At 40.8% G+C, this 19,196-nt stretch overlaps 1 protein-coding gene across 2 annotated transcripts in view; it reads left to right on the top strand.

The window, feature by feature from the left end:
• Positions 1-939: 939 nt before the first annotated feature.
• LOC109412058 (ankyrin repeat domain-containing protein 13D) overlaps positions 940-19,196 on the top strand; it is a 34,639-nt gene continuing 16,382 nt past the window's right edge. For both annotated transcript variants that reach the window (XM_019685703.3, XM_019685704.3), the window contains exons 1-2: positions 940-1,375; positions 13,435-13,567. In XM_019685703.3, coding sequence (XP_019541248.1) covers positions 1,277-1,375; positions 13,435-13,567 — 232 coding nt within the window. In that variant the 5' untranslated portion in view covers positions 940-1,276. The remainder of the gene's footprint in view (positions 1,376-13,434; positions 13,568-19,196) is intronic.

Raw genomic sequence — 19,196 nt, 5'->3', positions numbered from 1 at the left:
ATATTATGTTTCCAGTTCAAAACCGAATTAGCGACATTTTTTCTTTGACTTCCGCTGCGTTTGCCTTGCGTTAAACACCATGTCGGAAGTGGGGCGCTGTATAGAGCACCAGGTGTACAATACAGCGCCCCACTTCCGACATTGTGTTTAACGCAAGGCAAAAGCAGCGGAAGTCAAAGAAAAAATGTCGCTAATTCGGTTTTGAACTGGAAACATAATATTGTGCATCCTAGCTTAATCACTCAGATCCTGCTGATCTGAGTCAGCCGCCATAAGATTGCGCCCGTTTGACTTGTACACGGCGGCTGACAGCTCCACCCGGCGGCTGCAAAACAATTTTAGCCAAGGTGCACACCGTGTACAAATCATACGTGCGCGGTCTGGCGCGATCTGAGGCTGCGCGTTTCGAACGCAGCTTGCCGAGAATCTAAGATAAGCGCGACAATATTGCTTTTTACACTGAAAATTTTCCTTGCTTCGCTGAACAACATGACGTTTTCTTCCAGCGAAAGCCTACGCGATACAGAAAATCGCTGAATTTCACACTAACACTGCAGAAAATCTGTCAACAATAACTCAATACACATGCATTTCCAGCGAAAAGATCTATTTGCGTGACAACAATCCACTCCCATGACTACCGGGCGGCCGCCGTCAAATATCAGGATTGCCAACTGTCCGGCGACTGCTGTCAGTTTTCTTTGTCGCCGAATCTGGCGCTGGGTCTTCGGCGCGGAAACCCAAAGGTGGGAATAAAATTTTGGGGTTTGCGCGCAATACATATTTTAATGACATTTTTTTTATTAATGACGCGGATGACAAAAAATACGGTAACAGGAGGATGTTTTGGTTCAGTGTAGGCTTAACTCCGACATTTCTGAGAACTGTCATCCGCTTTTTGTTCTTTTGTCTGGCTTGTGTCATCGTCGATCTGGCAGTTCGCTTCGCTTGTTTTTCACCATCAGCAGCGCAGTCTTTTTCGGAGCGTTTACTATACGGCGAGCGCAGTGAAATCTATTTTTATAATCCTTAAAACGGACGGACGGACGGAACACAATCGGGTTTCGGTTTTCCAGTGAAAAGGACCATCAATCGCTTCCTCGTACGCTGCCATCGCGAAAGTAGTCGTCGCTTCGAAAAATCTGTGTTTTCTCGTACGTTTTGATTGCGCGAGTGAATCATCTTTGTTTTCGGCTGCTACTGCTTTAGTAACGGGACGAACGGACACAAGGAAAGCCTTACCCGGACGAGACTTTAGAGTTGAGATTCCGACGAGATGTTGACGATTGATAAGATCAAGGAAAAATACCCCATCCATTGGTTGGTGTGGAACAATGACTTCCGCGAGCTGCAGCAGGCGATCGATAAGACTGAGGTAAGGATTTGCGGTACAGCTGTTCGGATTGGGATAGGCGAATATTGTTCCGGAAAATTTACAAGTATTTTTATCAGTCATCAAGTGAACTGCAGCAGTGAATTCGCCATTGCCGCTTGCGCCTGTTTATTAATCTAATTAGCTGGTGAAATATAATTCGATTATCTGGTCATACGCGGTCAGGAATGTATAACCGGACGAGGCTGGTGGGAGTGGCGGGTACGTGGCGGCAAAGTAGGTGCAGATTGATAATCAACAAATCATATAAAATTCTATTTCCCTGCAGAGAATGCGCTTTGTCGCGAAATTAATTTTGGCAGGGCTGGTAGCGGGCTTACCATAGTGGCTCTATTGTGGCCATTTTTAGTGCTTGGCGTGGCATCCCAATTGAAACAAAGCCTTATTCTCTTACCAGTAATCTGTATGAGCATTTCCGTAGTTAGCAAATTTATTCGTAATCGTGTGGCAGGTTCTACGATATTCTGTGCCGAATTGTACAAAAAAATTGAGGGATTTTCCTTTTATATCCTTCAAATTGCAATAAAGATGTTTACAAGTCCAAGGCTTGTGCAGTATCTGTAGCAAAAGTTTTGTAACTAGCAGGCTATCGTACTTACTTAAATAAAATAAATTACAAATAAATTAAATCTGTTCTTCCGTCCAATAACCACCGGTATTTATACCAGCGAAAGTCTAGACATTGGTACCTAGACAAGTAGCTAAAAGTAAAAGTTAGTACTTAACGTTTACATTATTGGCCACAAAGTAACTTCACTCCAGCGCCAAGCGTATAGTAGAGGACCATTTTCGTCGTTCTTGGGAGATGTTCCTCCAGTTTCCTCAAATGTGTAGGGTTCCCACTGCCCATAACTGCATAATTGTAACATTTGCATTTTTTGCCAATATTGAGTTAATACCGGGGATCATCTCCCAATCATCAGTACTTTCATCCACCCAAATGAACTTTTTAAGTTTGTTCTGCAAAATGTGAAACAAATACCAAGTCGTTTTGTCTCATTGGCTAAAATTTATGAATGTAACCGCATAACAGTCACACTGGAAATACACACTGGTGTCAAAACGTAATATCAATCATATTTTAGTCTGATTAATTTTTTAACTATTCGTCCAGCATAAAAGAAGAGCTGTAGAAAATTTCATTGCAAAAGGATGATTTTTAAATTATTGAAATTTTTTTGAAATTTCGTATCGTCTCCATACTAGCGCATGTTGCAAACTTTAAACTCTATTTTGTACAATGCCTACTTTTGTCGAATGTGACTGTTATGCAGTTATGGGCAGCCCAGGTGTTCTTCAACCACGGCTGTCTACCAAGTCGCTGATTTCTTTCTGGTATCGTGCTGAAAATTGTTTTCGCTGTTCTGTTCAGCCCATTTTCTGCGTCTCTACCCGTAATCATGTGTTTTCTCTTAGTAGAATCTGCCTATGATCGCATATCAGTCCCATATTTGCTGAGTTTCCTATTCATATGGGACAATTATGCGATCATAGGCAGAGAACTAGTCGTCATATTGTTAATATAGTATATTTGGATTTGGTCACTTGTCGGCTTTCGCCGAATAAGTACCGTCAAGGCACCATTCACCGTGGATCTAAGACGATTTTGGGCAAATGAGGGCTGTCATTTGACACCAGTCTTATAAACATTGTTGGTGCCGCTTTTAATTGCCTTCATTATAGGTTAAAATTAAAGCAATATGCACAGAAGTGGAAAATTTTTCACAAAATTTGGTGATATAGTACAATTAGTAAAAAGTAGTAGGGTCGCCTAATTCCGTGGTAGGTCACCATTCACCGTGGTAGTAGGGACCCATTCACCGTGTATGAGAAATTTTATTCTACTTTATTAAAAAAAGGTTCAAAACAACCCAGCCAAGGGAATTTCTTCATTTAAATTCATTTCAAGTAATAACTTGCAAGATTTTATTAGAAAAACGAATGTTCAAATTTTCGTTTTTTTCAAGATATATGGAACAATATGGGGCACGGTGAATGGAGACCATTGATTTTTAGGGTACCCATTCACCGTGCTTTTTTGTTTCAATTAATAAGTACGAGTAACCGTACTTTCTTGTTAAACTTACTTCGGTTATGCAAAATACATACCTGATATGTGAATTTAATTGCTCCTTGGTGGAATAAAAACGTTATCATATTTAGTTTATCGCTTAAATCACCTTAGCGCAGTTTTCGTTTTTTCACTATGAATGCAGTGAACGAGCAGAAACCCGCTTCATGTAAACACACTTTAGTGTCAAAATGATACTTTTAAATGTTTCTAATGAGCGTTTTGAGATGGTAACAATACATTAGTGTTGTATTGGTGAAATTGAAGGGAAATTGTCATATCATCCAATCATAATATGGAAATAATGAAAAAATATTCAAAGGCACACGGTGAATGGAGCCCCCACGGTGAAAGGCGCCTTGACGGTAGATGGGATACTTGAATGAAATATCGGATTTCGCGTTCTCCAGTTTTGGCCAGCAACTCCTATAGCTGCCATGCCAAATTGACGCCGATATGAGCATGTGCACCCTTTTTGCGGTCTTGCTGTCACCCACAAGAATTTTGACGTGTACTGTTTCCCCCGTTTTTAAATTTTCCGAAGGAGTGAGGAAAAAAGCACAAAACGGTGCACAGACTCATTCTGCAGTTCACAAGCCAGGACTCAACACGTGCACGTACTTTCGAAGGTCCGAAGTTCTCACGTTCCAGTTTCCGAGTTTCCAATAGGAAGCAATCAGTGAAGTACTAGATTGAAAGTAGTGAGCTGGATTTTTGTATGGTGAGATGATCAATTCTCCGTTTCTGCAAAGAAATGCTGCAAACAGCGTGGGTTATATGATTTCTTGCCTAATTTGATGCTGTTTGAGCAAAACTTTGGGTAACTGTGTTGTTGTATTATTAATTTCTTGCAACTTCAACAACACAGTTACCCAAAGTTTTGCTCAAACAGCATCAAATTAGGCAAGAAATCATATAACCCACGCTGTTTGCAGCATTTCTTTGCAGAAACGGAGAATTGATCATCTCACCATACAAAAATCCAGCTCACTACTTTCAATCTAGTACTTCACTGATTGCTTCCTATTCTCAAGCAACTTTTGCTTTTCTAGGTAGTTGATGGGATTCTTGAGAAAAATGTTGCCAGGATTCCCCCAGGAAGTACTCCTGGGATTATTCCAGAGATTCTTTCCTGGATTTCTGTAAACAAATAATTCCGAGATTCCTTCAGCATTACGCCTTCTAGGATTACCCCATTAATTTTTCCTGAGATTCTTCCAGGAATTCCTTCCATGGTTTCTCCACAAACTTATTCTAGTATCACCCTAGGATTTCCTTCTTGGATTTTTGATCATCAGGGAGCTATATCCTATATCTAAGATTCTTTTTGGGGTCCCTTCACAAGTTCCCTCTGAGAGTTTCTTTTGAGATTCTTCCAAAAACTCCTTCCAGGATTCCTTCTGAAAGTCCAAGGGATTTCTCGAATAGTTCCGGGAATCCTCCAGAAAGTCCATCCGGGTTTCTCCTAATAGCTTCTGTTCCGTATACGGAAGAATTAGATCTTTTCTCAATGTTACGCTAGATTTTCCACTGCCCGCATATCCCGCCATGTTCATGCTTCGCGTGTGTAGACTAGTAATCCTACATTATAGAGATCTGCGGAGGCGGCTATTGTAAGCCAATCGTGCAGAAAGAACTGTCAAAGTGTGAGCCAAATGAACAGGCTGATCGTTCGTAAGAAGGCGTCGATTGAACGGTATTGCAATCCGAACTAAATAAATTAAAATTATTTATTTTTAATATCGAGAAATTGACGGTATGTGTAAGTTTAGTAAAAAGATAGAATTTAATTAATTCTGCTTTCAAAAGCTCAAGCTTATGACGAAACTTTTGTTGCTGCACTTCTCGAAAAAACTTTCATTGCTGCTTCTTGCTTCATTTCTGCCGATATGTTTAGCTTAACACTTTGCAATAAATTTCAGATTTCATCGATTGCTCCGCTATTTTTTTCAAAATTTTGAAAAAAAAAATCTACCATAATTAGAAAATGTAAACAAAACAACTTGAACCACTAAGAAGTCACGCACAAAGTTTGAACATCTAGCTTTGCAGCAAGTGTTGGCAGCCGATGTAAACAAAATGAACAGCGTTGCCGAATCGACATATGTAACTTCCGCTTATCTCTATGTAGAGGATTTCTAGTGTAGACTAGCTACCGCGCGCCCATTCATGCCCGCGTATGAATGAGGCTGTGTAGAGGAAGAAAAATTGAATGGAAAAAGTACAGTTCTCGATAGACGATCGACAGGCACAGACGTGTTAAAGAAGCTATGTTATTCGCGTTAATTAGTTAATAAAAAGTTGTTAAGTGCAAACACAGTGTTCCTATTTCCCAGTAACCCAGTCCTAGTTCCGAATAAGTGTCCTCCCGAAAGGCCGTAACGTGTATCGGCCACAAGACGAAGCGTCCAGCGAGGGATCCTTACCCTCTAGCTTCGAGTCCTCCTCCGAAAAGTCCACTTTGCTCGTTCCCCCGGACGGAACAGCTTCTTTTGGCATGTGTTAAGAGATTGTATTCGACTTCCAGAAGATATTCCCGAAAAATGGAATCCCGAAACTGTTAGATTTCCTCAGTTCCCAGAAGGAACTGGTTAGTGTTTCCTCAAGGAAATCCTTCAGGAACTTCATAAGGAATTCTCTATACAAAAACTGCTGGAAGAATTCCTCAAAATAGTCCAGAAATTCCCTAATAAACTCCAGTAGGATTTCCATAAGAAACATCTGAAAGAATAGGACAGATCGGTGAAGTACTAGATTTGTAGTAATGAGCTGAATTTTACTATGGTGAGAAGGTCAATTCTCCGTTTCTGCAGTGAAATGGTACAAAAAGCGTGGGTATTATGATTCCTTGCCTAATTTGATGCTGTTTGAGCAAAATTTTGGGCAACAGTGTTGTTGTTTTCTCCATTTCTTGCAACATAAACAACATAGTTATCCGAAGTTTTGCTCAAACAGCATCAAATTAGACAAGGAAACATAATACCCACACTTTTTGTACCATTTCATTGCAGAAACAGAGAACTGACCTTCTCACCATACAAAAATTCAGCTCATTACTACAAATCTAGTACTACACCGAACGTGCCCCATTCTAGACTGGACTTTGTTTATTTAGTTTATTTTGTTTATTTAGGAGCAGGGAAAAGCCCGTTTGAGTAGAGCAATCATGTAAGCTCTTTCTCAAATGGGCGCAAAACCTCCTCATCTTTACTCATCAACAGAAATAATACAATCCAAATGATGAACAAAAAATGACTTAACTTAACATTAACATTATAAATTACTTAAACTATTCACACAGCCTAACAAACCTAACTAACTAACACGAAAAACATCACTAAAGAGCCTTTTAGTAGTTGAGCGAGACAGAGTAAAATCGAAAACATGGAAACACCGGTTGAACATACGGGACATACTAATTATTGGCTTATTATAAGCGTAATTGGTACGTGAAGCAGGTAGACGAAGAAACTGGTATGAACGCAGACAACGACGACGGATATCAATATTCAAAGAATTTAAAACACAGGGACAATCTATACGAGACTGTAAGACATCAGCAACAAAACAAGCTTTGAAAACTTTCGCCTAGTTTCCAAAAGTGGGAGATCTATTAATAAACACCCGCATAGAAAAATACGATGCAAGGTATCATTGATATTATACGATATTTATTGGTGGAATAATAACTATACAAGTGATGATCATTTTACGATACAATGATAATGTTTGAAAAAAATCTATCATTCACAACTTTTGAAGTATCATACAACTAATGATAGTGATACATGCAATAATCTATGAATAATTTTCAATAATATAATTCCCCATTAGTTTAATGACATATATCAGTTTTGACACTATATTAAGGATTTAATGGTATAATATGGACGTCATAAAGTTAGTCTGTATTGCTAACTGGATTTAGCACCGCAGTTTGTAACTTTTTGGGTGCAGGAACTCGCAAACTGATGGAATGAGCTTGACAATGTGTGACATTTATATTTGATGTTTGTACGTGCCATCACTTTAAAGCTCTTGGGAGTGGCATGTTTTGGTTATCGCCGGATTAGTCAAATATCACTTGCAAACTTACCTAAAAGCTTCCACTTATTATCTTCTATGGCTAAACCAGACGAAAGTGTTGGAAGTTTCATGCAGTCCAAAGAAAGAACGACATGTTCAAAACGTTTGCTCCAGTGCTTCCACTGTGATCCTTCAATTGGGCAGCGACTCGTTGAACAGTTTTCCACTTTTTCCACCAAGTTTTCCACCTTCGGAACTTTTATGTTTTTCAACGTCCCGCGAGCACTAGTTCCATATGGTCCCGAACAAAGCGCGATAGGAGAACCTCGAGGAGAACAGCGAATCACGGCACCGACAGTTCAATTCCCGTTTTCACTAAACCACCAATTAAAAATAAACAACGATTCACATTATCATTCACGGAGTTGACAGAATGCGAGAAATGCCCGCAGGGGTGTACACTTTTTTCGAGTCGATAAAGTAGATTTGATGAAATATTTCCGTGTTGTTTTTATTATTCCCTGTATGATCAAGTAGATGATAAAGCAATAATAGCTTGAATCATTGCTTGAAATTTTTGTTCGAGAAAAATGGCATTTTTGAATGGTAACGATACTTAACAACCCATTTGCACTATCGTTGTAACTATGAAAATGATAACTGCTATCATCAAAACGATTCGATGTATTGTAGATTTATGATCCAGTTTATGATACCATGAATAATTGAAAAATGTTAACCTGAATCACCGGCGTATAATATCGTTTTATTCGGGCAGCGATCTTCGTAACTTGGGAGATTCAATGGGTCATTCCAGGGTAAGTTGCGGAGTGCAAACCGAACGAATTTACGTTGGATCCTTTCGATTTGAAGAACGCTACACCTGTAATAAGGGTCCCAAACGACAGCAGCATATTCAAGTATGGAACGCACTAAGGAGCAGTATGGTGTTATGGAATGTTATGTACGACGAGGTGTTGAGGTTAGAGTATCCAGTGGGAGTGGTGATTGTCGGATTTGCCGACGACATTACGCTCGAAGTCTACGGTGAAACGATCGAGGAGGTAAAGTTGACTACCAACCACTCGATCAAGGTTGTGGAGGCGTGGATGCGGTCCAGGAAACTGGAGCTGGCTCACCACAAGACAGAGGTGACGGTTGTTAACAATCTGAAGTCGGAGCAGCAGACGGAGATCAGTGTAGGAGACTGTACTATCCTGTCAAAGCGCTCCGTCAAACACTTGGGCGTGATGATCGACGATAAGCTTACCTTCGGTAGCCACGTCGATTATGCCTGTAAAAGAGCCTCCACAGCTATTGCGGCACTGTCCCGGATGATGTCCAATAGCTCTGCGGTGTACGCCAGTAAGCGCAAGCTTCTGGCTAGTGTTGCTACGTCCATACTTAGGTATGGCGGCCCGGCGTGGGGCATCGCGCTAAGTACTAAATGCTACCGACGGAAGCTGGAAAGTACTTACAGGCTTATGTGCCTGAGGGTTGCGAGCGCGTACCGTACCGTGTCACACGACGCTCTCTGCGTCATTACTGGTATGGTGCCTATCAGCATTCTTATCAGTGAGGACATGGAGTGCTTCGAAATGCGCGGCACAAGAGGCATCCGCAGGACTGTCAGGATGGCCTCTATGGTCAAATGGCAGCGCGCGTGGGACAGTTCCACCAAAGGAAGGTGGACCTATAGGTTGATATCGAGGGTAGATAGTTGGATTAATAGGCGCCATGGGGAAGTCACATTCCACCTGACACAGGTCCTTACAGGTCATGGTTGCTTCCGACAGTATCTACACCGTTTCGGGCATGCGGATTCTCCCGAATGCCCAGTGTGCAATGGTTTAGAGGAAACGGCGGAACACGTTTTGTTCGTGTGCCCGCGTTTTCGCACAATGCGTGACCGCATGCTTGCCACATGCGGGGAGGACACAACTCCGGACAACTTGGTCCAGAGGATGTGTAGGGATGAGTTTGGCTGGAACGCCGTTTCAACGGCTATTACCCACATCGTCTGGGAGCTACAGAGGAGGTGGCGCGTGGACTCGGAGAATGGCTAGTCCAGATGCAGTACAAGAGGTGGTCCAGGGGTTCGGAGTCGGCTTCGTAGGTCATACCGGTGCCCTGCGGTCGAGATCGACCCTTACAACGATTAAGTGACCGCGGAGAGGAAGTCCCGGTAGTGGTGCTGTCGTGGCGTCGGTCTACTGGGTTGGATCCGAGCCCGCGGTTGGAAAGGGGTCCCCGGCAAGGGTCGGGGTAGGTGAGATCCTGCTGTCTGCAACCTACGGGTGCATCTGATAGGGCCTGAAGGGTAGTGATACCCTTCCTTACGGGCAGGTCAGATCGGGTTGCACGTGGGCATCAGTTCTTGATGTCCGCTCAGCAGTAGGGCGCGGGCGGGGTTGACCCTGCCCGCCTTCCGAGGATAAAGGGAGTGGCGAGGACCACTCGGGAAACTGGCTAAGCGCCAGCATGCTACCGTGATGGACTCTCCAAAGCGAGTCATCGATGTTCGTTGCTGCAGGCTACGCAGCTAACCTTGTGGGTGCGATGTGCACTAGCCCCTCTCTGAAGCAATACCTTCTTGGTGGTTCCGGAGAGACGTAGGGTTTGGCGACCATAGGAATGGTTTAGTTTGTACGAGGAGAGAGTAGTCCTGGATTTTACTTTTGTTGTAGAAGACGGCCTGTCAGACCTACACTACCCTAACCTTCTGTTAGGGTGTCTGTTGAGCAGATTATCCCCCTATGGTTTAGAAGGAAAAAAAAAAAGAAAGGAGCAGTACAAAGCTTTTAAGCAGTGAACATCAGTAAAATGTTTAGCAGCACGAAATATGAAGCCCAGACACTTTGATGCTTTCGAAGTGACATAACCTATATGGTCTTTAAAGGTTAGTTTTTCGTCTAAGACGACGCCAAGATCTTTTATCGAAGATACCCTATTTATGATCTTGCCGGCAATAGAGTAATCAAAACGCATGAGCGAGCGTTTTCTACCGAAAGAGATAACCGAGCATTTTGAGGGATTTAAACACATCCGGTTCACAGAGCACCAAGAAGTGAAGTTGTTCAGCTCAATCTGCAGAGATTCGCTATCTTGACGACAAGTGATTACGTGAAATAGTTTGAAATCATCTGCGTATGAGAGTTTGAAGCAGTCGAGTAGAGAGTTAACGTCGTTCAAATAGAGCAAAAAAAGGAAGGGTCCAATATGACTGCCCTGCGGAACACCGGAAGTGACACAAAAGGCTGTGACGTCGTGTCACTTATCTTTACAGTCATAAATCGATCGACTAGATAAGAATGAAACCAGTCTAATAAACAACCACTTATTCCGAGACGTTTCAGCTTAGCAATCATGATCTGGTGGTTGATTTTGTCGAAGGCGGCCGAGAAGTCAGTGTATATGGCATCCACCTGTTTGTGAGTCTCCATGGATTCTAAGATGCAAGAAGTGTAGGCCAAAAGGTTTGTTGTAGTTGAACGTTTTTCCATGAAACCATGTTGAGTCGACGAAACGTAGTCATTACAATTATGCTTGATAAAATCCAAAACGATGAGCTCGAATAGTTTAGAAGTCGCGCACAATGCAGAGATACCTCGGTAATTACTAACATCATTCTTTTTACCCTTTTATAAACAGGGAACACAAACGATTTTTTCCAAACTCTAGGAAAGCTTCCCAAGTTACGCCAAGAAGAGAGGAGAGGAGAGGAGGAGGAAAGCTTCCAGAAAGAATAGAGCGATTGAAGATGATGGCTAATGGTAAAGTAAGTGAATTGCTGCATTTTTTAAGGATAATGGCTGGAATTCCATCCGGACCCGGGTTTGAAGAGCTTTTTAGTTTAGTGCAAGCAGACTGAACAGTTGCGTCGGTAATAGTTGGATGCGGGCCAACAGAAGGGCGTTGAGGAACGTTAGAGGCAGCTTCGTTTACTTGATGTACATCCAGGTTCTCGTTAGTAAAAACAGCAGAAAATTGTTGACGGAAAAGTTCGCAAATGTCTGGCAGAGTGGAAGCTTGATTATCACTGAGGTGCATAGTAGACGGCAGACCACTTTCCTTTCGTTGATCATTGATGTATGACCAGAATTTTTTGGGGTTTCTTCTAAGGCTGCTTTGGGTTCGACGTAGGTATCCGCGGAAGAGCTTCTGTTCAGGTGCTTATATCTAGTGTTGCAACTGCAATAGTATGATTTAGATGAACTGTCGCGATATTTGGTGTACTTTCTAAGGGCCGAACGTTTGAGTGATTTTAGTTTTTTGAGCGAATGATTTGACCAAGGTGGATTTAGCGGTGGCTTGCTAACTGCCTTAGGAGTAAATTGATCAATGGCATATAACAAAATAAAGGAAAAAACCTCTACAGTCGTGTCGGTGTTTAGATCGAAGAACAAAGAATTCCAATCGATCGAGCATGAGAATCGGTTCATACTCTGGAAATCGGTTTTCCAAAAATTTGTAACGGATGTTTTCATTGATTGGATTAAACTTGCATAGAGAGAAATTCTTGATTGATATGTGTAGAGCAGGATGATGTCGAACATGCTTAACTAACGGTGTAGGAGCTTCAGTGATAGAAACATCGAAAGTTTGATCAGCAGTGACAAAGCAAAGATCAAGCAGCCGGTGATTAGAGTTGAGAACAGTGTTGATTTGTACCAGTCCAGCTGTGCTAAAATCATCCAAGAGCTGCTTCTGAAGAGGATTCAGCGAGGATCGACTAAGGTTAGGGTAGAGATAACCCGAAGAGCTGTAGCACCAAGCAACTGAACTAAAATTAAAGTCGCCTAGTATCAATATTTTATCCGTTAGAGGAATGCGTGAAGTAATCCATGACAATGAATCAGAGCAATGAATCAATATTGATGGATCGTTAATGCGGTCAGGAGGAATATAGAGCACACATATAAACAAAGTATAGACACTGGACTTCAGTTCAACCCATAACTGCTCGATTGTCGAGCCGTTGGGTGGCTGGAGGGCTTTGCACTTAACTTCCGGAGGAATTTCAGCAGGGTCTTCAGGAATTTCAGACGGAACTCTTGGTGAAAAGCAGAAAAGAGTCCCTAGATAAATCCTTGAAAGAGTTCTTGCAGAAATTCCGGAAGCAGTTTCTGAAAGAATTCTGAATAAGTTTCCGGAGCAATCCCGAAAGGAGTTCCAAAAGGAATCCTGGCAGTAATTTCTGGAAAACTCCCGGAAGGGAAACCTGGTAGAATTACCTTAGGAATCCCGGAAGGAATTCTTGAAGCAAACCCAGAAGAAGTTCCTGGAGGGATCCCGGGGAAGCTTTTAGATAGATACTAAAAGAAGCCATTAACAGGGATATTTTAAGATTCATTCCTGGAAGGATCTCAGAAAAATATCCTGGAGAAATCCCAGAAGGATCTCCGGGTCGAATTTCATATGGAATTTCTGGAAAGAATTCCTGACGGAATGTTGGAAACAGTTTTTGAAGAAATCGCGGAAGGAATTGCTAAAGCAATCTTCGAGAGAACTCCTAGAGGAATCCTGTGCGAAATTGCTAGAATTTTCAGGAAATTTGTGGAGAAACCACGGAAGAAATTTATCCAAAAAAGGAATCCCTGGAGAAATTTCGGAATAAATTTCTAGATAAATTTTGGAAGACATGTTGAAAGAATCCAGAAACTCCTAAAGTAAGCTCAGAATGTAAGGAACAATCTCGGAAGTATTTCATAGAAAAATGGCGGCAAAAGCCTTAGAAAAAATCCCAGACGAAATCTCAAAAGTAACTCCGAGAAAACCCCAGAGGAAACTTCTAAAGAAATTCGAAATGAACCCCTGGAAGAATCTCATCAAGATCTCTCTGGGAATTCTAGAAGAAACTCCTGGAGAAGTCCTGAAACAAATTTGTTGTGCAAAATGATCATGTCATACAATTGATTTCCCATTTTGTTTCGATTCCTTTCAGCACGACCTGGAACAGTTGGACCCCCGCGGACGGACACCGCTCATGCTGGCGGTCAAACTGTCCCACCTGGAGTGCGTGAAGGCCCTCCTGGCCGCCAAGTGCAATGCCAACTTCGAGTGCGACGGATGGTCCGGTAAGTTGTGTGTGTCTGCTAGTACCTAGTTAAGAGTTTTCTTATTCGATTATCTTTTACTTTGGGTAGGTAACCAAATTGATTCGCGGAGGGGACAAATAAGAAAGAAAAAAATCGATCGTTTGTTCCGATGCCGTTTTTGGCAATCGGCTGTATACTATACAGATACGAACCGAAAGGTGTAAGAGATATCCAAAAATACGCCGAAAAGTGTACGGCGTATTGAAACCGGTACACACAATGGTCCATAATGCATTCTTGCGAGAACTATTTTGAATTTAAATCTAACAACCCTAGGTTAAAGTTAATAGCCTCTACGTGTTTGGAATAACTTATTATGTTTCCAGTTCAAAACCGAATTAGCGACATTTTTTCTTTGACTTCCGCTGCTTTTGCCTTGCGTTAAACACAATGTCGGAAGTGGGGCGCTGTATTGTACACCTGGTGCTCTATACAGCGCCCCACTTCCGACATTGTGTTTAACGCAAGGCAAAAGTAGCGGAAGTCAAAGAAAAAATGTCGCTAATTCGGTTTTGAACTGGAAACATAATATTAGTAACCGAAACAGTATACTTTCAAAACAGTGTATTCTTCCACCATAATTTGGCCAATTAGACCACGGTGTGGTGTCGTATGGGTTCGTACCAACCTCGAACTGAACGACGCGACATGCGAAAAGAACGATTGGAGAGAAAGCTGTTTATATTTACACAAACTTATCGTTCGTTGTTCGAGCAAACCGCACATAAGGCGTGCTGCTGTCGTAGTTACGTTGATAGGTTTAGTGGATGGCTGGCGATGCCACGGTAGCCTATCAGCGGGAACGCCTGATCGGTCTGCTGTACCTACCTATGTCCTATAGGTAGCAAAATCTGGTGGTGACCGTTCGCCGCAAAAACCGTTTACAAACTGAAAACCTGTACTCATTCTCCAAAGTATCTAAATACCAAGGTAAGAGACTCCCGCTAAAATTCATGGATTAGTGAGAAAAGGAAAAAAGCAAAAAATAGTTATGAAGTTTGCGCTGATTTGTATGGGGGCATCACTATTTAGCAAACTTTCATAAGAAATTAAGCACTCCCATCATAGAAGCAATTATTTAATTGCATTTCACTGGATTAAAAATGATCTCCGTGCTATAAAACAGAAAATATCGCCATTTGAAAATCGATGACGAAAATTTTTTAATTTGTTCTAAACATATTTTTTCAGCATTTAGAAACGTCCAAACTAATTAAACTTCACAAACTTTGCTTAAATAATGACATTTTAGTGTAAAAACGCCAACTTTTCATAACTAACGCAGATGTGTTGGTGAGTCTCATTATTGACATTTGCGGGAATCTCTTACCTTGGTATTTAGATACTTTGCTCATTCTCGAGCCTACCAAGACAGCATGGCACACATACCATTACCGCCTATACGACACATCAGTCGCACCGTGCATCATTCATGCTCTTGTGCGTTGCCTGAGCATTAGAGTGGGTCAACGTTGTATGGAGAAACTTTAAATTTGATCGTATCAACCCGGAACAAAGCTTTTTCAATCCATATTAGCGTCCGAAACAACTGTGCAAAATTTGGGAGCGAATGGTTGCGTCCCCGTATTCCGCATTGCGATTGAAATTTGTATGGAAGTTAGTATGGGAAAACGTACTTTTTTGCATTTTTCTCATAAATTGAAATTTTTCGTCTAAAACAATCCAACCAATGACGTTAAAGTATAGCCTAGGATATGCTGAAAAACTTTGCCGAAGACCGCAAAGTGATCCGATGCTTGTGAAAAAAGTTATTCGCCTTGAAAGTTAGACCAAAAATTGAGATTTTATTATTGATGTTATTCCTTTACATGTTAACTGTTAAGCACCACCGGGCAATCTGTACGTTATAACTTTTTTCACAAGTGTCGGATCACTTTGCGGTCTTCGGCAAAGTTTTTCGGCATATCCTAGGCTATACTTTAACGTCATTGGTTGGATTGTTTTAGACGAAAAATTTCAATTTATGAGAAAAATGCAAAAAAGTACGTTTTCCCATACAAAATTCCATACAAATTTCAATCGCTATGCGGAATACGGAGAAGCAACCAATCGCTCCCAAATTTTGCACAGTTACTTTGTACGCTAAAATGAGTCGAAAAAGCTTTGTTCCGAAAAATCGACTTTGTTGACCCAGTCTACTGAGCATACATCTACTATCCCATACTAACACAGAGAATCGCCGTCGTCGAGTGCGCATCATGCTCGAACCGGTTCACGCAAAAACCGAAAGCAACCCGTGAGGAAGCTTTCGTTTGCCTGTCAAACTCAAAGCTCATCGGACTTTAGCGTATGTTTCGTGCACGGAGGAAAAGCATCAAAACATAATTTAACTTTATTTCTATAACCCTCACTTTATACACCACATTCGCCCCCTTCTCTACTTTCAGATAATTTAAGATACGCTAATTTTTGTTTGAATTCGATAAAAAAATCATGTTCATCATCATCATCTTCGACATCAACGTCATCATCATCATCCATCATCATCATCATCTTCATCACCATCATCCTCGATATCAACGTCACCATCATCATCCATCATCAGCATCATCTTCATCATCCTCATCATCATCATCATCCTTATCATCATCATGCTCATTATCATCATCACCATCATCATCATCCTCATCATCATCATCCTCATCATCACTATCATCATCTTAATCATCATCTTCATCATCACCATCATAATATAAATATTCATCATCCATACTAAAACAATCATCATCCTCAACATCATTTTCCTCATCATCATCATCCTCATCATCCTCTTCCTCATTATCATTATCATCCTCATCATCATCATCATCATTATCATCCTCAACATCACCATCATCATCCTCATCATCATCCTTATCATTATCATCCTTATCATCATCATCATCCTCATCATCATCATCCTCATCATCATCATCATCATCATCATCATCATCATCATCCATACTAAAAACATTATCAATATCCTAATCATCATCCCCATCATCATCAGCATCATCCTCATCATCATTTTCCTCATCATCATCATCCTCATCCTCATTAGCATCATCATTCTTATAATCATTTGCCTCATCATCATCATCCTCATCATTATCATCATCCACATAATCATTAGCATCCTCAACATCATCATCATCATTCTCAACATCACCATCATCATCCTTGTCATCATTATCCTCATCATCATCATTATCATTATCATCCTTATCATCATCATCCTCGTCATCATCATCCTCATCATCACCATCATCATCCTAATGATCATCTCCATCATCATCCTAATCTTCATCATCCTCATCATCATCATCCATACTTAAAACATTATCAAAATCCTAATCATCATCCTCATCATCATCAGCATCATCCTCATCATCATTTTCCTCATCATCATCATCATTCTCATCCTCATTAGCATCATCATCCTTATAATCATTTGCCTCATCATCATCATCATCCTCATCATCATCATTATCATCACCATCCTCATCATCATACCTCATCATCATCACCATTATCATCATCCTCACCAGCATCATCATTATTATCATCTTAATCATCATCCTAATAATCATTATGCTCATCGTCATCCTTATCATCATCATCATCATCATAATAATCATCTGTTTCTCATCATCATCCTCATCATCTCAATCCTCATCATCATCATTATCCTTATCATAATTTTCCTTATCATCATCCTTATCATCATCATCCTCATCATCCTCATCATCATTATCATCATCATCTTCATCATCATCCTTATCATCATCTTCGTCATCCTTATCATCATCCTAATCTTAATCATCATCATTATCATCATCCATACTAAAAACATCATCAATATCCTAACCATCATCATCAACATCATCCTCATAATCATTTTCCTCATCATCATCATCCTCATCATCCTCATCCTCATTATCATCATCATTATCATCCTCAACATTTGTCACAATAGATCTGAAAACAGGTCGTAGTGACTTATATACCCAACAAGGAATAATAAATCATCCTCAACATCACCATCATCATCATCATTCTTATCATTATCATCCTTATCATCATCATCCTCATCATCATTATCCTCATCATTACCATTATCATCTTTATCATCATCTTCATCATCACCATCAGCATCCTAATCTTCATCATCATCATCATCCATACTAAAAACATTATAAATATCCTAATCATCATCCTCATCATCATCAATTTCCTCACCTTCATCATCCTCAACCTCATTAGCATCATTATCCTTATAATCATTTGCCTAATCATCATCATCCTCATCATTATCATCATCCACATCATCATCATCATTAGCATCCTCATCATCGCGATAATCATCCTCATCATCATCATCCTCATCAACACCGTCATCATCCTAATCATCATCTTCATCATCACCATCATCATCCTAATCTTCATCATCCTCACCATCATCCATACTAAAAACAATATCTTAATCAGCATCAGCATCATCATCATCATCATTTTCCTCATCATCATCATCATCATCCTCATCTTCATTAGCATCATCATCCTTATAAACATTTGCCTCATCATCATCATCCTCATCATCATCATTATCATCATCATCCTCACCATCATTATCATCATCCTCACCATCATCATCATCGTATTCATCGTTTTCCTAATCATCACCATCCTCATAATCATCATCACCATTTTCATCATCATCATCATCAACATTATCATCATCATCATCATCATCATCATCATCATCATCATCATCCTCACCAGCATCATAATCATCCTCATCATCATCATCCTAATCATCATTATCCTCATCATCATCATCATATTCCTCATCATCATCCTTATTATCATCCTGATCATCTCCACCATCATCCTCATGATCGTTATTATCATCTTCGTCATCATCATCATCATAATAATCATCATCTTCTTCTCATCATCAGCACCATCAACATTATCAATCTTCATTCCATGCATTTTATGTCAAATTGTGATTGCTATGTCTCATTGTCTGTGACAGGTGACCCGACCAAAACAAATTCGCCTCTTACAAATTGTGTCGTGCAAACTCCAATTTGGATTTTATCCGATCACAATCCTTTCTGGTCAAAATTTGACGTTAGCAAAGCACGATCTGTTTGTCTGTAATCAAGTACATGATCTTATCGAATTGAATTCATATTAATTTTAATTCAAATGCAGTCTAACCTCATTCTGTTAATTCGAATACAATCTTCGGAGACCTGTCGCTTCGCAAAACTCATCAGGGAGACCTGTCGCACCACAGTACTCTTGTTCGAAGACCTGTCGCTTCGAAATATAGTCTTCGGAGACCTGTCGCTCCGGAAAACTAGACTGGAAGACCTGTCGCTTCACAGCACTCTCGTTCGAAGACCTGTCGCTTCGAAATATAGATTATAAACCTCGAAGACCTGTCGCTTCGAAAATTTAGACTGGGAGACCTGTCGCTCCACAGTCCTCGGAGACCTGTCGCTCCGGAAAATCAAACTAGGAGACCTGTCGCTCCATGAAAATCTATCCGTTTTTCATCACAACATACCTACCGAAGTGCGCCATTGTGGTAACCGAC

The sequence above is a fragment of the Aedes albopictus genome, chromosome 3 (genome assembly GCF_035046485.1).
Source record: "Aedes albopictus strain Foshan chromosome 3, AalbF5, whole genome shotgun sequence".
Lineage (NCBI taxonomy): Eukaryota > Metazoa > Arthropoda > Insecta > Diptera > Culicidae > Aedes > Aedes albopictus.
This window is presented reverse-complemented; position numbering and strand designations above follow the sequence as displayed.